At 41.9% G+C, this 20,877-nt stretch overlaps 1 protein-coding gene across 1 annotated transcript in view; it reads left to right on the top strand.

Annotated features, from left to right (window-relative positions):
- GARS1 (glycyl-tRNA synthetase 1) overlaps window positions 1-20,877 on the top strand; it is a 508,631-nt gene that overhangs the window by 431,635 nt on the left and 56,119 nt on the right. Inside the window, exon 15 of the mRNA XM_044066863.1 lies at window positions 1,739-1,832. Coding sequence (XP_043922798.1) covers window positions 1,739-1,832 — 94 coding nt within the window. The remainder of the gene's footprint in view (window positions 1-1,738; window positions 1,833-20,877) is intronic.

The raw sequence follows: 20,877 nt of genomic DNA on the forward strand, positions 1-20,877 counted from the left end.
AGAGCATGTTGCTTTGGTAGCCTGGCCAGGTCTTGATTGACGACCACCTGAATAGGAAGCAGGTCCATATTACTGGAGGGTATTTGTGATCACACACAACTAGCCACTTTTCACCCCTTCCTGTCTGAAACCCCACCATTTCTTGAAGAGAAAGAGAAGCCTCTTTGTAAGTGATGCATTAACTTCCTTTTTTCCATGAGTACAAAGTTGCCTTGGTTGTTGGCTCCTTTATCTGGCAAGTGCCAGTCAGTTTGAAGAACCATTACAGGGAATCCCTGGGTTTCTTACAAATGTTAAAAATGGAATGCTCCCCATAATCACTGCCTATCTAATAACACTATGGTTAGCTTTCTTCACTGCAAGTGTATCCACAGTGCACTTGGCAGTGGACATATTTTGTATTAATTTTCCCCTGCTTTGATAAACTGTGCTGATAAAACATGAGAGCAGTGGTTCATACAGAAGCTGGAAATTAAGAAAGAAATTAAATAAAACAATAACATTTTTCTTGAGTCCGTAGGGATGAATAAAGCACTATTTTTTCTGTGACCCATAGATGTTGCTAGTTATATGAAATAGATGTTTGCCATTTTATGAAATAGATATTCTTGTGTAACTACTTTTCTATATCAGTGTTTCATAATCTTGTTAAATTATACCCCCCAGTCTGTTACTTCAAAATCAGCTCTGATTTTCACTACCTGGTCACTTCCTACTGCAGACTTGCACTAAAGAAAGTATGGTGCTGTCCATAATTGTTAGTCTCGGACAGCTGCCTATTGCAGCTGCTTCTGTCAAGAGCCCTACAGCACCATAAAAATGTCTACCTATGGCACTTGCTTCCAGAAATGTTTGGATTGCAGACATTTATGCAGCAGTTACTGGGTCCTTAGCACACACACCTTCACCAAGCATTATTGGGTCAACTGCTGCTCGTGGAAATAGAACATTTTTGGAGTTTCATTTCACCATAACTCAGCCATGTAAGCTACGGCCTTGAGCCATTCTCTGATTCCTCCTACCATGGGGATAATGCATACATTTCAACCCAGTATAATACACATTTAGGGGGGACTGTAGTTTGATTTTCTAATGTTACTATATTAGTTGATCTACTAAAGAGCCCTCTGTGGTTGATGAGGAATTTTCCTCCATTCACCAAGAGTGGTCTTTTTATCACAGCAGCTATGGGAGTTTCCTATAAGTCAGGTTTTAGCCCAACATAAGGTGCTTCAGTAGAGGATTGCAGGTGGGTATGTTCTTAGATTATTGTGCCAGTTAATCTACTAAACGTTCTTCTTGATGGATTGGGAATACCCATTCATCACCCGAATGAGTGGTCTCTGTCAGCAGCAGCTGTAAGTGGGAAAATGCACATTTTTGTTTTGCTTGTTTAGTAATGTGATGTCATACCTGTCATTATCATTGATTTGCAGGTGGGTGATGGGTAGTACCTAGAGGGTGAAGTGGCGGGCTTTGGGGATGAGCTCTTTTGTATTACAGTACGTAAAATAACAGCATGCATTGATCAAGTGAGTGGACATTTCTGATATGATTTTTGCTGAGCAAATTGCAGCATTCATGTTGGTGAAGTAATAACCAGCTTATGAGCCTCTAGTAGGTAAACAGATGTAAAACTGTCGGTTACCCTCTGCTAATGTTATATTGTATTGTACAAGAACAACATTAAGTAAAATTACTTTAGTTTTAATGGCTCTCTTTCTGTCTTCCATAACAGTACTTCAGCTTTCCTGCCACTGTTGCACCTTTCAAATGTTCTGTCCTCCCACTGAGCCAGAATCAGGAATTTATGCCTTTTGTACAGCAGCTTTGTAAGTACAGCTGATTAATTACCTTAAATAGTTTCCATTTTGGTGGACACTGAATTGAATTACTGTAACGAAAATGTTTGCTTTTTGTTTGGATTTGGTGTGCTTGTAATAATATTGTAGTTAAGGTGCTGTGCTACAAAACTATACACTTGACTCTTCAGTCTTCAGCATGTACACTGTCTTACACCATTCATGTTTATTCACTTCTTCACTTATATTTGTTTCAAACAACGTCTGGTAAATGAAACATCAGTGTGCTGTTGTACCACGCTGTTTTCAGCAAGTGAGTATAGATATATTGGGTAGTTTACATGAAGAAATTTGGAAAAGATGCTCTCCAGTTAGTTATATTGAACTGGTTAACCCTTACACACACACACACACACACACACACACACACACACACACACACACACACACTAATGCTTGGTGTTCATTGATGGCAGCAACAGAGTTGTACTGTTTAGTTACCATGTATCCTTTGTTGAGCCCCAATGTGTTTTTTCAGGCTGGCCTAGTTTGTGCAGTTCATGTTCTACATTCTTTTTAACTTGGCATCTTGCTGCGTGGCATTTCTGCAGCTGCCATCTTCTGAATATTTTTGACCTGTGGTGGTGTAGTGGGTAGAACTTTATTGTAATTAGGGTAGCAGAACCCCAGGCTGACCACCTCCTTCCTTTGCTCCCCCCCAGGTGCAGTGTCATTAGTTTGTTTGCAGCTACACATGTTAATCACTTTGCATATGAATTTGGATGCCAGAAAGTGTATTTTCTGAATGATCAAGACTCAGAAATCTTATTTTGTAAGAACCATCTGTGGTGAGCAACCTGCGCGATCTGCTTTCTGAGAGCCTTCTCTTGGCAACACTTAAAAAAGATGCCTAGCTTCCGTGCTCAAAGTCAAAGAATGTGAAATGGTTCAGACTTCCCACCTCTTTCTCAACATACATGCAGTTCCCTTTTTTTAACACCTTTATTGAATTATCGCATGTAATATAAGCAAACTTGTATATCAAAGAAATCAAACTATATTAACAAGTTCACATTTACAAACATTGTATGTCATATATTGTTGTATATCCTACAATCTAAGCAACATTACATAGATTAATCAATTCATGCCTTCTCTTAAACGTTCAACTTCCAGAACATTTTTCTTTATGTGCTGTTCCCATAGTTTCCATTTTTTTCTATATAATTTATTTCTACTATTTTCTAAAGATCCCACTTCCTGCTCTTTTATCTCTGTTACAATATTCACTACTTCAAGTATAGTTGGTTTGGATTTTGAATTCCATTTTCTAGTAATTGCTTTTTTTGGCAGCCACCAGAATTAAACTCAACAAGGCCTTACTATAATCTAGGTAGTTCAGATCCTGTATCCCAGCTCAAAAATTCATTTCCTTAAATGCACTAATTTGCTCACCCAATATGTTTGACAGAGTACTCTGTAGGGAATTTTTAATATCTGCCAACTCATTACACCCCCAAAACATGTTACCAGTTACCCATTTCTTCTTCTCCATCATACCTCCAACATTTCTCATCTGCCTCAGGAAAAATTCTTTGAATTCTGTTTGGGGTATAAAGTATGTATGCAAACACTTCCAGGCAAAATCCCAAATCTTCTTGATTTTGTTGCAGATTCATTCAGGAGCCATATACATGTCCTCACATTGTTTCTTTGTTAATTGCATATCTAATCTCTCTTCCCAATCTTTTCTGACCTCTTCTGATTGATTCCTGTAGTTATTGTGCAGAATGGTATATGTCGTACTAGTCATCCCTTTTTTAACGGCAGCTTCTGTTCTGGATTCAACTAAAAACTCAATCAGAGCAGGTCTTTCATTTAGGATTCCCCTATCCCTATATCAGTTCCTGATGGGGAAGGCAGTCATTAGCCTGCAGTCCAAATTTCTTCTTGGCCTCTTCTCATTCTATTACATTTCCTTCTCCAATTTTCCCAGTATGGTACCTTTGCCATCTTCTTCCAGTAAATTGCACCCTATTGTCTATTCTCTGTGCCCCTAATTGCAGCCTTCCCTATTGGCAGAGTCTCATTTCTCCGTTCCCTCATTGGCTTAGTTCTTTGTACTTTCTGCTGCTTTATGAATATAATATTCTGTTTGAATTCTTCTTGAGGATCTGTGTCCAAAATCCCATTCTTTCCTTGTTTTTTGAATTGCCCCTCTGCTTAATAATCCCTTTCCACTTTGAATTGTAGCTTTATGCTTGTATGCATAAGAGCCTTAATTGTGTAGCTCTAAAGTCATGGCAGTTCTTTACTCAGTTCTATTTGCTTCACAAGAAGGCCCCACATTTAATAATAAACCAACATAAGCCATGTAAATGTGCTTATCACATAACCAACAGAAACCCTTGTGTGGACAAGGAGCATCATGTTTAGTCTTGCCATGTTAATTTACCTCAGGTGAAAATAAAACTCAAGGCCTGCCTCAACTGCAGTTGGGGGTTCCTTGTGTTCTGGCAGCATGACCCCCTCCCCAGTATGATTCAAGGTAGAAGCCAGAAAAGGTGTAGAAGGTATGGCGTTGAGACCAGATAGCAACAAAAACCTTAACCCACAACTGTCTGCCACTTTGTGCAGCCTCGGGGGGGGAGTTGTTCTCCTCAACTGGTGAAGGGCTGCACTTCCATCCTTTATTAGCTAATAACTACAGGACTGTGCATAGAGTCCCTCTCTACATCTTGCAACACCACCACCTCCACGGGCAGCCACTTTGGGAGAGCTTAGGAGTCTAGACTTGACAATCCAATGCTTGAGCAAACATCTCAGTGGCCATCTCCTGCAGAGTAGGCCTTTAATTACCCAAGCCATGCTGATGAGCCTAATACTCAAGCCCTGGTGAGTAGTCTTCACCTCCCCACATCTCAAAGACTCGTAGAATAAAAGTTGAGTAAAACTGTTACAGTTCCTTAAAAACCTGCTGTTTACTTTGTCCCACATACCACATTAAAATACATACCTCTCTTTCCTGCTGTTTTCCTTCATGCACAATCCTGACCATTCTTTCAACAGGTTCTCCTGATGATGATTCTGAATTTTTGGTTTGTGTTGGCTTCAGTAACAGTGTTCTTTTCTGCCTCTTATTCTACTCCCTGAACATTCATATTGATGGGATGTTAGCATCTCCTCTTTGAACCCTTCACTTCTTAGTTGGTCTGACACCTCAGGTTTCAGTTTGTTGCCTTTCTACAGCACTGAGCTACTATCTTCTCAGAATGTTCCTTCTTATGCGGTCATCCTCTTTGTAAACTTTATATGTCTTTGCTTTTATGTATCTTCAGGTACCTTTTAAGCTGTGATGGCCACATTGGTTAATACAGCTTTCTTTACTTCATATATACAGTGGATATAAAAAGTGTACACACCCCTGTTGAAACGCTAGATTTTTGTGATCTAAAAAATGAGACCACGATAAATAATTTCAAAACTTTTGCCACCTTTAATGTGACCTATAACCTGTACAATTCAATTGAAACACAAACAAGTCTGTTGGGGGAAAAATATAAAAAATAAAAAATGTCTGATAAGCTGGTTGCATAAGTATTCACACCCTTAAACTAATACTTTGTTGAAGCACCTTTTGATTTAATTACAGCAATCAGCCTTCTTGGGTAGGAGTCTTATCAGCATGGCACATCTTGACTTGGCAATATTTGCCCACTCTTCCTTGAAAAAGTGCTCCACATCTGTCAGATTGTGAGGGCATCTCTTATGTACAACCCTCTTCAGGTCGCCCCACAGATTTTTTATTGGATTTAGGTCTGGGCTCTGGCTGGGCCATTCCAAAACTTTAATTTTCCTCTGGTGAAGCCATTCTTTTGTTGATTTGTATGTATGCTTGGGGTCATTGTCATGTTGAAAGGTGAAATTCCTCTTCATCTTCAGCTTTCTAGCAGGTGCCTGTAGGTTTTGGGCTAAAAGTGACTGGTATTTGGAACTGTTCATAATTCCCCTCCACTTTGACTAAAGTCCCAGTTCCAGCTGAAGAAAAGCAATCCCAAAGCATGATACTGCTACCACCATGCTTCACATTGGGGATGCTGTTCTTTTGGTGATGCGATGTGTTGTTTTTGCACCAAACTTACCTTTTGGAATTGTGGCCAAAAAGTTCAGCCTTGGTCTCATCAATCCAGAACACATTTTCCCACATGCTTTTGGGAGACTTGATATATTGTTTTGCAAATTTTAGCCAGGCCTGGATGTTTTTCTGTGTAAGAAAAGACTTCTGTCTTGCAACCCTACCCCATAGCCCAGACATATGGAGAATATGGCAGACTGTTGTCACGTGTCTTACATAACCAGTACTTGCCAGAAATTCCTGCTGCTCCTTCAGTGTCGCTGTAGGTCTCTTGGCAGCCTCCGTCTCATCTTTTCATCAGTTTTGGAGGGACGTCCAGTTCTTTGCAACATCACTGTTGTCCCATATTTTCTCCACTTTTTGATGACTGTCTTCATTGTGTTCCGTGGTATATCCAATGCTGTGGAAATTTTTTTGTACCCTTCTCCTGACTGATACCTTTCAACAGTGAGATCCCTTTGATGCTTTGTAAGCTCTCTGCGAACCATGGCTTTTACTGTAGCAGACAGCTGAGTAAATGTCAGGAAACTCCTACTAGGACAGTTGAACTTTATTTGGGGTTAATCAGAGTGTCTAATTGATAGCAGGTGTGCACCCAAGAAGACTGAATGCTGTAATTAAATCAAAAGGTGCTTCAACAAAGTATTAGTTTAAGGGTATGCACACTTATGCAACCAGCTTATTGTACTTTTTTATATTTTTCCCCTAACGGATTTGGTTGTTTTTCAATTGAGTTGTACAGGTTATAGGTCACATTAAAGGTGGGAAAAGTTTTGAAATGATTTATTGTGGTCTCATTTTTTATATCACAAAAACCTGGCATTTTAACAGGGGTGTGTAAATTTTTATATCCACTGTACTGTGCCAAATGAAGTCTCTTTCTTTCCAAGTTCAATGTTTCTTTTTTGATTTAATGACGTCTATTTTTTTTCTTATACTTTTAGCTGTTTCTTGGTTGTAGCTTGCACTATATGATCTAATATATTTTTAGATTTTGTTCTGATCTGCTGTGTTAGTTATGTTTTTTCTGTACTTTTGTAAGTTTATCTGGCACAAGAATTTTCTTTTCCTCTAATTTCCTTATTACTCTTGTTGGATATTCCATGTGTGGAAATTATTGGTTTGAGCAGAAGAAGCAATACGTTATTGTTTTTCTAAACTATCCACTTTATTGTCTGTATATCTGTAGTTTTCTGGATTGTTGGTCTCCTCTGTCAAAGAGGGGACTAGTCATAGTGTGGCCGAACTCTGTGGAAGAATGTTTTTCTCTCTATTTTGCAATGCCTCTTTTCCAGTCCTGTCGCTAGTTTTTATGGCAGAAATGGGCAATTGTTTTCCCCCTGGGACCTGTGCAACCTCGTCTTCCTTTAATTTTTGGTATATCCATTTCTGTAATATTGGGTCTGACACCTGTGATACCTTGGCTTTCTATATTTGATGATGAATTTAATGTGCATCCCTCATCTGTTATTCTGTTTCCTAACAGTAAAACTGCATCCATTATAGCTCTTGAAATACTTGACTACAGAAGGAATTTAAAAAATATGTCACTCATCTTGGTTTACAATTGAAGACAAACAGATGGCGTAGTTGGTTTATATGCATTATTAACATAGAAACACATCAGGATTGTTAGCAGTACAAAGTATAAACAAACTGATTGCCATTTTGTGGTAAACTGTTGAGATGTATGTCTGTCAGGCTCACGTGTGTTCAGTATTTGTACATTTGTGCAAGCCTCTAGAAAGCTTCTTAAAGGTGTACATACATATTAATCTACATCCTCCCTCTGTAATGAGTTGCCCACAATATGATGGCATTTGAAAAAAACATGCAATTGTACAGACAGTAAGAAATAAACACAACATTCATGTCCAAGTTGTCCAGTATCTGGAACATGGTCTGGAAATGTGACCTGATCTAGTAATATAGCAATTAGGACTGGGTTTAGTAACAGGGACAGTCATAGGTGAACAACTTGCTTCATGACGCTTCATCTTAGTAATGACAGTACTGGACGGTAGATTAGGAAGTAGGTCAATCTCAAACCAAGTTGAGTAGGAGTCTACTAACACCAAGTAATGTTGACCATTTCATTCAGAAATGTCTGTAGGTACTGTCGACCAACGTATCTGGTTTAGCTGTAGTGGTTCTTTTTGTGGCTTAAGCACTATTATATACAGAACAAGATGAAAGTACTGTGTGTTCCTTGACACAGAAGGCCAAAATACTAGTCCTCTTGCCTTTCTTTTGGTAGAATCAGTTCCTGGGTTGGCCACGATGCAAGATAGTAATATACTCTTGTAAGGATTTAGGAACAATCACTTTTGGACCTTTAGTGATGATACCATTGTTAAAATCGCATCTCAGTATGGAAAATAAGGTTCCAGGTCTACTGGTAAGCAAGATTGCTTTGAAGGCCATCCTCGACTGGTAAAGCAGTTGAGCTTCTGAAGAACTGGATCTGAGGCTGTGTGACTTCTAAGCTTATCAAGATGTGTGGAAGAAAAGTTTCTCATTTTCATGCTGTTCAGTGGTATTTCTGTTTTATCTGGATAAAGAAGTTTGCCTTTTATGTAGACAAGATTGAAATTATGCTTCTGCAATTTCAGCATCATGCATTGCATCTGGCAGGAGCTGTATACATAAGCTTTCTCAAAATAGTGACTAGAAGTTAGTGATCTGTTTTGATTTGGATAGATTTACCATAAGTATTATCGTGTAACTTCGAACATGCAAACACAAATGTTCATCGTGTTTCACTGTTGCAGTCATGACTGTAGGGTTCTCCCCTGCCGGCAGGCAGCCCTCGGTCGGCCAGAATCCCAAAGTCTGGGTCCGGCGTCGGCTGTTCAACCATGCTCCCTGACGTCAGAGCGCCAGGAGTATAAAGCTGACAGCCGATGCCATCTTCTCCAGTCTTTCTTGCCGTGCGGTGATAGCAGTTCACAAGTGCCGGTCGGCTGACTCCTGACTAATTTTACTGATATACTTCGGTCCGAAGACTTTCTTCTCCACTCAAAGCTAAGTACCCCGTTGGGGAAACTTTTTCTTGCTCCACTCCGATGTCAGAAAAAGTTAATAATTGTATTTCATGTGGGAAGCAAATACCTCATAAGGATTTTCATTCTTACTGTATTCCTTGCTTGGGCCATGACCACGACGTAGCTAGTTGTCGGTTTTGTGCTAGATTCAATCAACGTACAATTAAGCAAAGGTACGATTTTGCTTTTCATTACTGGGCGCTTTAACTACAAAATGTCGTCGGATACGGTCCCGGCTACCGGAGTTCACAAACGTCGCAAGGATAAAGACAGGCCTCCGAGGTCCACATCTGATGATAGTGCACAAGCGGAGCCAGCTTCAGGTTCGTCCGTCGTCAGTGAGGCACTTTTGCAGCCCCTGTCGTCGGCCATTTCAGAACCGACGGCCGAAATGGACTCTCATGAGGAGCCAACCAGGCCTTTAAATATTTCTGTTGCAGGACCTTCGGATGGGTCCGGAGCCGCTGTGCAGGTACCGGCTTCCGAAGGGGTTTTCAGGCCTACTCAGCTACTAATAAAGGCAAAGACAAAGGCAAAGACTCCTTCAAAATCAAAGACTTCTACACAGGCTTCTTCTGAACCGGCTCCCAAGTCACAGAAACAGTTACTCAAGATGGCGGAGGATTTACTTACTATGATTAGGGGTTCTCATCCCCCTCCAGACAAAAGGCCAAGGCAGGATGTTTCTTATGATTCCTCTGATCAGGCTTCTGTTTCCTCAGTTTCTTCTTCCGATCAGGAATATTCTTTCCCTCCTTATGAGGATTCTGATGCTGAAGAATCCATTCCTTCAGCTTCTCCCCCTGAGGATTTCTCTTTTGGGGAAACTTTGCATGAAATGAGGGAACATTTCCACTGGGAAGGACAGGAGTATCTGAAATCCAACAAAAGGTTGAGGGAATTTCTTCTTCTTCCCCAACATAGACCCCTGGCTATTCCTCCTGTTTTGGATATTGTGGATGATGCCTTTTCGGAGGCTAACTTAACCCCTGACTCTCTTCCTCCTGCTCCTGTGAAGCCTGATGGATATTAGAGGGTTCCTGATTCACATCAGTTTTTATACAAGAACCCTTCTGCTGACCCTGAAACCATTTCTCAGGGTCCTAAGGGAGCTAAGGCCGCTTCTGCCAAAAATCCTACTCCTACTGAAAAGGATTCTCGATCCTTAGAAAGATGGGGCAAAAAGGTGTATACTTCTGCTACTTTGTCCATTAGGGCTTTAAACTGTCAGTTTCATATGTTTAAATACCAGCAATTTCTATTGTCTGTCTTAAAACAAAAGCTTACTTCCATTTCTGCCTGTGCAGATAAGGAATTACATGACTTATTGCATGCCACTGAACAGGTTGGGAAGCATGGTTTACACTGTGGATTTGATGCCTTGGAGGCTTCTTGTAGGGCTGCGGCCTCTGGCACAGTCATTAGGAGGCATGCATGGCTAAAGGAACAAAATTTACCTGAACAGGTAAAGGCAAAATTATTGGATGCTCCTGTTCAGCATAATGTTTTGTTTGGATCGAAAGCTGAAGAGGTGATTAAAAAGATGGAGGATAAGGCGAAATCCATGCAAACAGTTCAAGATTTCTTACAAGTACAGCCTCCTAGATTTAGCAGGAATTGGCCTTCAAAAAATTGGTTCTTTCCCACTTCAGACAGGCCTCAGAGGGGTAGATACAGACGTTCCAGAGGGAGGCCTCAATCACAAGCTGCTTATAGACCAAGACAGTGGACTGCTTCCACCCCTAGGGGAGGAGAGGACAGGTCACAATCTCAAAGGAAACAAACTCAATGACTCCCTCTGTGGGGCTACAGGAGCTTCTTCCCTGGAAGCCCCTCTCGGAGGAAAACTCTCTCTTTTTTATCAAAATTGGACTCAAATAACCCAAGACAAATGGGTTTTGGATGTGGTTTTAAGAGGTTACAAATTCCATTTTCATACCTTGCCAAGGCCAAGCGGATGGCCAGACCTTCCAAAACATCAATGGACGGAGGCCTTAAACCAGGTGGAAGCTCTTTTGGCTATGAATGCCATAGAACTGGTCCCTCTTTCAGAGATGGGAAAAGGGTTTTATTCAAGGCTCTTTTTAGTCCCAAGGAAGCAAAACTCATGGAGACCCATTCTGGATCTGTCGGTCTTGAACACCTTTCTAGAGATTCCAAAATTCAAGATGCTTACTCTACAGCAGCTACTTCCAGTGCTGTCCAAAAATGCATGGATGGTAACTTTGGATTTAAAGGAGGCATATTTACACATTCCCATCAGGCAGGATCGCAGAAAATACCTCGGGTTCAAAGCCGGATCGAGGCACTTTCAATTCTCTGCGCTGCCCTTTAGATTATCTACTGCGCCCAGGGTCTTCACCAAATGCCTGGCTCCAGTAGTAGCTTATTGCAGACTCAGGGGAATTCAAATTTACCCTTATCTGGACGATTGTCTAATTCAGGCAGACAGCAGGGATGTTTTACTCCAGCATCTAGAATTTGTACAGAACCTCCTCAAGTTCCTGGGATTCTCTGTAAACATAAAAAAGTCAAATTTGACATCATCACAACAGATAACCTTTCTGGGTGCACTTCTAAACACCACAACCCAGATGGCATTTCTGACATCCGAAAAACAGTTACAGCTGGCTTCAACTTTCAGAACCTTGGCAACTTTAACTCATCTATCTGCAAGGAAATTCCTGCAGGCTTTGGGTTACATGGCCTCCTGCATCCTTCTCGTACCATATGCAAGACTACACATGAGGAAAATGCAGTGGTACCTAAAAAGTGTATGGTCTCAGCATTGCCACAGTTTAGACATACTGATCTCCGTTCTTCCTTGCCTTTAAAAGGAATTTCTTTGGTGGTCCAGGGCATGTGCTCTAAACAAAGAGAAGCCCTTCTGTCTGCCTCCTGCCTCTCAGATTCTAACCACGGATGCCTCGGATTATGCTTGGGGAGCCCATTTTCAGGGCAGTTGTTTGCAGGGCCTTTGGACAAAGGATCAGAAGCACCTGCATATCAATTTAAAGGAAATGTTAGCCGTTCAGAAAGCTCTATTGGCCTTCAGGAATCTTTTACAACCAGGACAACTGTTAATATGGACAGACAACACCACAGTTATGTGGTACATAAACAAGCAAGGGGGATCTCATTCCCAACCGCTTTGCAGACTAGCCATAGATCTATGGGACACAGCTCTATCTTGCAATCTGGATCTTCAAGCTCAGTTTCTACCAGGGAAACAAAACTTCCTGGCAGACAGTCTGAGCAGACATCTTTTGGATCCACACGAGTGGATGCTGGACACCAAAATATTCAGGATGATAACAGCAGTCTGGGGATGTCCTCACATAGACCTCTTTGCATCCCATCTCAATCATCAGCTAGAGACTTTTTGCACCAGGATTTTCCACACAGAAGCTTGGAGAGTGGACGCCGTGTCATTCAGTTGGAGGAACCGCTCGGGATATGCCTTTCCGCCTCTCCCTCTTCTTCCACGGGTTTTATTGAAGATAGGACAAGTCCAAGATGATCATCTTGCTGGCTCCAAATTGGCCTCGGCAGTTTTGGTATCCAACTCTAAAAAACCTATGCCTGGAGCCCCCTTGGGATTTACCTCAGTCTCCGAACCTTCTGTCCCAACATCAGGGTCAGGTTCTACACTCTCATGTCAGAACTCTCAGCCTGGCGGCCTGGTTAATCCAGGGCCTTTGATTTCTTCTTTACTGCCCAAGCAGGTTATGGATGTCATTTTAGAAGCCAGACGTCCTAGCACTAGAAAATCTTATGCAGGAAAATGGAAAAGATTTTGTTTACTTTACTTTTACTTTACCTGACAGATCTCTTACATAAGGGTCTCTCTTTCTCTTCCATTAAGATACATGCCTCTGCTATTTCTGCTCATTATAATACAGACCCTCCCATCTTTTCCCACCAGCTCATGAGACAGTTTCTCAGAGGAGCTAAGAGAACGTAAGACCTCCTAGATCTCCTCCCATTCCTGCTTGGGATCTCAACTATGTTTTGGAAAAACTAACCTTGCCTCCTTTTGAGCCTGCTGCCTCTTCTGACATCATGTTTTTATCTTGGAAGACAGCTATCCTGTTAGCTCTGACCTCTGCCAGGAGAGTTTCAGAGTTACAAGCTCTTATGGCTGTGGAACCTTATATTATTTTTCATCAAGACAGGGTATCTTTGAGGACTACTCCTACCTTCATGCCTAAGGTGATTTCCAAAGTGGCTTTAAATCAAACTATCCACTTCTCAACCTTTTTCCCCACTCCTCAAAATAAAGGGGAAAAAGCACATATATCACGTTTTGCATACTTGTGATTTATGCCTATTTGCGCTCAGAAGTCCCTTGATTCATGAGTTTAAACTAAGTTATCTCCTTCAATCATGTTCTTCAAATTTTTATCCTGAAACTTTAAGACTCACTAAAACTTACGGATCTATAGAAGCCACTCTATATCATAAGCCTAAAACTCTAAGTCTACTCTACTCTTACTGTTAACTCTATCATCAGCACCTAGCAGAAACTGCTCCTTATATTATTACCTTGATCTGACACTCCCGGAATCTCTTTTAACCAAACTTTGTCCATTTCCTCCTAGCTCATTCCCACTAGTCTCTTTTTAAAGACCACTCTTCAAAGATCCCCTCTAGCGCTTGAGGGGATGTTGGTGCAGTCCTCATCCTGCTCAGCTTCCCTCTCCTGGGAATACAATTGCTGGAAATACATGCCTAGTGTACACGAACCTACAACTCCTCCCTACACAACTTTGCTGAACATGCGAGAAGACCAGCTATCTGCACAAATAGGAGGCACATCTCTCAACATAGGACTGGCAAGACCAGTCAGGAGGAGCTCCCACACACACACTATACAATAAGTCTCACATCATACCATCACACAAACACCTATGTACATACTTAAAGGCACAAGGACATAACTTCCAAAACACCAGTCACAAAATCACACACACAGCAGGAACCACCACCACAGGGACAAATACATACCACTCACAACACAACACCTGCAACACAGACCTCAACATCTACTCTCTCCCCACAGCCCTTATCAGCAAACGTCCATGCCAGACACACTGACCGTGGACACTATAGACCCACACAACACACTCAGAATCGTGTCCCAGTGTCACAGTCAGGAACACAAGCAGTAGCCTGCCGAAATCTGTAGAATCATACACATAGCATAAGCACTCAGGTCTCTCAGCAGCAGGTACAAAAGACGACTCAAAAGATTTAATCCACGCTGGAGTATACTTATGAAACAGCATTGCCCCTCAAGAAAACTACATGAAAGAGACATACCTTTCATTCATGACATGTAGCCTTTGAATACCTTATCCAGCTGACCTTGACAATGCAAAGAAACGATGAGAATGATGCACGGGGATCAGAATAAGCACATAAGCTTTAGCAATTTGGCCCAAACTCTGGGTACAATTCAAGAAAGGGTCATTCTATCCAGCTGGGATGACATGCTGGACATTGGCAAGAGCGCAAGGGGATGCTGCCACCTGTTTTCCTGGGATTCCGGATATTGGCAAGGCTCTGCCACCCTGCGGAGGCAGGTTTCCTACCTTCACTGCAAATTCTAAACCAACCAGGAGAGAACACAAAAACCTAAAAAACTAAGGATAATAGTTAAAATTCTCAAGAAGTATGCATCTCACAGAAACCTGAAAAGGCCCTTCTGGATAAGCACAGAAGCACGATCAGGTTTTGCTGCATGAGGGATTACCTCATGAAAGGCTCCTGTGCCACTTCATACTATCAGGTTGGCAATCATATTGTTCGTTACCATCCAAGGACCCCACAAAACCAAGAAAGGAGCTAACGGAGGGCCTGCATCAGGACACCCACATAGGCAAAATGCAACAGCGGAGGCGTGCCTCTACAGGCCACCCAGGATGTGTTAACCCAAAGAGCGAACTGCTTCCCACCAAGAAATGTTGGGCCACCAAACACTATCACCTCTTACCTCATGGCCTTCACTTCACTGGCCAAAAATGCTTCATACACACTAATCAGATACTAGAACACTACTCATACCCTAAAATGGAACACAAACACTACTCAGCCCAACTGACCCCAGCCACCAAGTTCCTACAGAGGCACTCAACCATCAGCCAACCAGCTTTAAGCACAATACAAGAGACACAGAAAACTCCCTTGATCAAAACATGTGAGACATCATCTTCACTGAAATCTGGCGGGATCCTCATATCACCAAACACTGAAATAATAAAAAACTAACAGTAAAACCCTAACTCATCCCACCCAGAACTTCTACAGCCCTACCACCTGAAAGAACTTTCCCACTTGACATAAACTCAAATGCCAAGGAACAACTCGGCCGACTTGCCCCACTTACAAACTAAAACAGTACTCAAACGCTGAAACACTTAAAACGATGTTCAACCAGCAAAACAAGGACAAGACAATCCTAGGGCAATCCCAAACGTAAAACAAAAAAGGCTTTCCCCACAGGCAAAACTCCAGTCTAAACACAGAAGCTAATAAAGATAGAGGCAACAAACCAGAAGGAAACACAATGATGATCAAAATCCTAAAAAGGTAAGCTCTCATAGTAAACACTATAAAGCAAACTAGAGAAAAAATAAAAAAATCAGCAAAACCAATCATGCAAATATAGCTAGACAACTCAAAAGACAATAAAGGCCAAGCAGATAGCTGAAGTTAGAAAGAAACTCCCAGTTACTTTCAAGAACTAGAAAAAAATGAGGAAACTCCCAGATATTCAAGAACTTATAGGTACTTATCATACTGGCTGACGGGTTCAGTGCAAACTTCCATCTGGCAGGAGCACATTCCTACCCAGCTTCCCCCCCCCCAAAAGGAGATATCCTCCACTGCGATCTGCAGCCCCCAAACATCTCCAACCCAAGCACAGCGTGCTTTCTCCAAAGACAGCGGCTGCACAGCCCACCAATGACCTGATGAAAACAACCCACAGCCCGAAACTCAGGCTGTTTTTATCTGTAGTCTTACCTCTGGATGCGTGCCCGGGAATGCCACTTCATAGGTGGTCCCACTTCTGGCGGTGCCTCCTCTGGCGACGAACCCTTCACAAAAAGCGCCTCACGACAAGCCCTGCAAACCCATGGATTAGCTTGACCCACCCCTCATGCAAAAAAACATAGGAGGGATCATAACTTTGGACATAAACCAGTTCATAGACATTTGCAGACTCAAGAATAAACTTAAGTTTGCTTTTTTTTTGAAACATCATGCAAAGCAAGCTTGGTAAGGCAAGGCAGCTTTTTCACCTAAGCCATTGATGGCCGATGAGGCAGAAAGCATAGCCTGAGGCTCGGGTATCAATGGCCTCTACTTCATACCCCACCCCAACCCATACAAATGGGTTATCATCCAGCTTGTGCTGAAACCCATACATCACAAGATGGGTTGCAAACTGGCTGAGTCAGAGAACCCACAGTCACAGTTGCTGGCGCCCATATCAGACTCAAAACCTGTATCACAAGTGTACAGCACAGGGGAAGCAGTCCTAGGAGGCCTTGTTAACTCTACTTTTCAGTACAACAGCACAAGACTGGGTTATACAGTGAAAAGCCCAGATGACTGCAAACTGAAATATAGTAAAACACTCTGGTCTAACGATATCCTTCAGAAGGGTCTCACAGAAGCGGATAACTGGTGCAGCATAGCATGCTAAAAGTTAAATGCCATAAAATGCATAGTCATACCCTTAACCAAAAAAGCTACCCTAGAAGGCGCAAATAGGAAATCAGGGACGTGGACAGAAGAGTTGTATCGGGGACCTGGCAGGTCGTTAGTGATAGTAGTCTGGAATTGACACCCATCTACTTAACTTGGTTAGAAGTGAACCGAACATTCTCCAATCTAAGGGTAAGTGAGGTCATAGTCTCTCATCATCATCACTCCCTATACTCATCATCACTCATCCCACCAATGATTATCATACAATGCCCCCGACGCCGTAGGAGACCCTCACTTTGACAAAGCTGAAAGGCCAACACCATAAAGGGTCTCAGATAAGGGGTCTCAAACAAAGAACTCCAGCTCTATTCTGCAGAAGCACTCCAGCTCACTCAGATTACACACGCTTCTCAGGGTGACCTTTAACATACAAGGCCAGCCATGAATATGCTTTATTTGATGAATATGATTTACCATCAAAATCTAGATCCATCAGAGCCACAAGGCGGAAGACTTGAACCGGTACTGGGTGGAGAGGAGGGAGGAGGGATAGAATCATCGCCCAAAGACTCCTATGCTCCCGGTATGTGAGGCAGAGGTATGAAGCGCTGGCCTTATTCCTGCAAATCTCTTGTTCAGATGGGATGGGAGCAGATATATATACCCAGAAGGGATTACCTCATTACTCGAGTAGAGCACAGGCAAAACATGGGTATATAGTCCCATACTAAAGGGGTGGCGTAAGCCACAAAACTATGGGCTAGGCTTGTAAATGCCCTCGGGCAGATAGCCTAGTATGAACCTATGAACATTTCTTGGATGTACACAGACAACTACATTTTTACCTGAACAGAACCAAGGACATCAGAAAATCAGAACAATTGTTTGTTTCTTATGCTTCAGGTTCCCAAGGTAAAGCCATTTCAAAATGGACCATTTCTAAATGGATTGCTCATGTAATCAGATTTTGTTATTCACACCATGGAAAGTAAATCCCAGGAAGTATACGGACTCATTCCACCAGAGCTGCTGCCACTTCTGCGGCCTTCCTCAGGGAGTTCCTACCAAAGACATTTTGGAAGCTGCAACTTGGAGTTCAGTGCATACTTTTTCTAAGCACTACAATCTACCTCTCTACTCTAAGTCTAGGGCGGGCTTTGCCTCTGCAGTCTTGCAGGGCCTTTTAGCCACCCCTTCTTCTTTATGACCACCTCCCTTTCTTTCAGCTTTGGGATTCTACCCTACAGTCATGACTGCAACAGTGAAACACGATGAACATAGTACAGTTGTGTACACCTACCATAAATGTAGATGTTCGAGTGTCTTCACTGTTGCAGTCGGTTCCTCCCTCCTGTCCCTTCTTATTTTTACTTTTGTGTATTTCTTTTTCCCACCATTCTTCTGAGGTGAATTTGCAATGGTTATGGGACCTTTTTCATTTTGGGACTCCTGACATCTGGGGCAAGAAAAACTGGAGAAGATGGCGTCGGCTGTCAGCTTTATACTCCTGGCGCTCTGACGTCAGGGAGCATGGTTGAACAGCCAACGCCGGACCCAGACTTTGGGATTCTGGCCGACCGAGGGCTGTCTGCCGGCAGGGGAGAACCCTACAGTCATGACTGCAACAGTGAAGACACTCGAACATCTACATTTATGTAGGTGTACACAACTCTACTTTGCCAAGAGTTCTTTCTCTATCTGCACTGTTCTGGACACATAAGCTACTGGTCTACCCTCTTGAAGAATGACTGCACCAAGACCAAACTTCGAAGCATCACAAAAAAAAAAGTAACTGGTTTGTGAACATCATAGTATCGGAGAGTTGGTGGACTGGCAATCCTCTGTATCAAGACATCAAGTGCTCTCTGGTGGTGTTCTAATCATGACCAAGATACATCTTTGCATGTCAGCTCTCTGAGCAGTGCTGATAGTTGGCTCAAGTCTGGAATGAACTTGCCTAGCCTAAATAGTTAACCATGCCTAGAAAGCATTGTAGGGCTTGAACGTTGTCTGGAGCTGGCATCTCAAGAATAGCTGTTTACTTGGAAGGATCAGGTCGTTAACCTGAACTGGTAAATCAGTGACCAATATAAGTAACTTCTCGTAGCCTGAATTTGCACTTCTGAGAATTCAGATTAAGATTCACTTCATGTGCTCTTTCTGGAACTTTCTTGAGGTTTATCTCATGCTCTGCTTCACCATTACCTCCTACTAGAATAGCATCTACTATACTAGCACACGGACACCCAGAAAAAATTTGTTCAATTGGATTCTGAAAGACTGCACTGGCAGAATTTATCCCAAATGACATTCTCAAAAATCTGTACCTGCCAAAAGGAGTACTGAAAGTGGTTAGCAATGAGGATTTTTGATCAAGCAAAATTTGCCAAAATGAACTGTGCATCTAAAACAGAAAAAAACAGTGGTATTTGGCATAAGAGCAGCGACTTCTTCGACTGTGTGCATTGGATGATGAGGTCTTTTCAGTGCTTTGTTCAAATTTCATGGATCAGTACATATTCTGATATCATCTATGCTTTACTCATGAGCTATGACCATGGAAGATACCCATTCAGTTGATTCTTCACCTAGACAAATTACACCTTGCTGCACCATTTTATCTAGCTTAGCCTTGACTCTGTTCTATATAGTTACTGGAACATTCTGGGCTGGTCTGACAACTAGACTGACTTCAGAGTCAAACTTCATGGAGTACACAACTGGGAGTTTGCCTAGTTTCTCTTTGAAAAGATGAGCATAGGTAGAAAAAATAGACTGGGCAAAATTAGAGCAGTGGTCTTTTAAACTTACATGGTGCACTTCCATATTAAATGAAAGTAGTTCCATTTTCAAACTGTCTCTAAGGCCTAATAATGACTGTAGTGCCTTTTGACTACATAAAATTGCAAGTCATAGCCTTTCCCAGCCGAGTAACATGAAAGCACTACTGAACCTTCAGTTTGAATTTCTTCACTACCATAAGCAACAGGCTTCACAAACTGTGCCAAATCAAGCTTCTCACCAGCACATACTCAAGCAAATGTTTCTGCTGACATCCCATTGCACTTTGAACCTGTCAACTTTGAGCTCTGTGGATTTCCCATTTATCTAAACAGTACAAAACACTTAATTCCCTGCCCAAAAATCTACTGCACTGGCTTTTATTAAGCGCCGGCACACCATCAACATAAAAAGTAGGGTCACAGCATTCTAATTGATCATCTTGTCTCTTTGAGTGTTCTCTCTTAATAAAAGAATGTTCTTTATTTAATTTACAAAACCTTTTGAAATGATTTCACTTATTGCATTTGTGGCACTGCTGACCAAAAGCTAAGCACTTTCTCTTTTGATTTCATGATTTGCACCACAATTATGACAGTTGACTATGATACTGGGTAAAGGCATATTCTTTGAGTTTGCTCACTCACTCACTCTTGTGCTTCACTGAGACTGTGCGCACACTGAAATTTGCTATAAAGGTACAAGGTTTCCCAGTGACTGTTACAGGGTTTACAGTTGTTGCCATGTGCTTGGGCCTGTTTCTTTTAACCACGTGCTGCATACTACCAGTATGAGCACTTGAAGATACTGGAAGCATGCATTTCAAATTGTAAGCATATCAGTGTGCTTTTTTGTAAGCTCGTATATCTGACAAATCTCAATGGCCTTATCACTGTCACAAAGCAAAATTTTGCTCACAGCATCATCTTTAATCAGACACAAGTCTGTCTTTTATCAACTCATCCCTTAAATCACCAAATCTGCACATTTTAGCTTTGTTTCTCAAATCAGTTGTATATGCTGCAAAGGTTTTCCCAGGCTTTTGATCTCCTGTGTAAAATAAGTGCCTCTCCATTGTAATATTAATTTCAGGGTTAACATATTTCTCTAAATTTATGTTTTAAGCACTCAGGGTCTTCCTTTGACTCAGCCAGTACCACTGTATGACGGTTTTCCCCCTCCCCTGCAAACAAAGCAGGTGCATACACAAATGAACACTCTGCTTCTATGGCTGCTGAAAAATCCAAATTAAGCAGAACAAATGCCTTTGTGTGGTCATCTTTATCAGAAAGTGCATCTTGTATGAAAATATCTAATCTTGCTCTAACACTCTCCAATTCTCTGCAATATTATTATCAAAAACAATAGTAGCTGTTTTTCAAAATCGTCTGCCATGCCA

Source organism: Protopterus annectens, chromosome 3.part1, assembly GCF_019279795.1.
Source record: "Protopterus annectens isolate FY-2018-M chromosome 3.part1, PAN1.0, whole genome shotgun sequence".
NCBI classification, from domain to species: Eukaryota; Metazoa; Chordata; order Ceratodontiformes; family Protopteridae; genus Protopterus; species Protopterus annectens.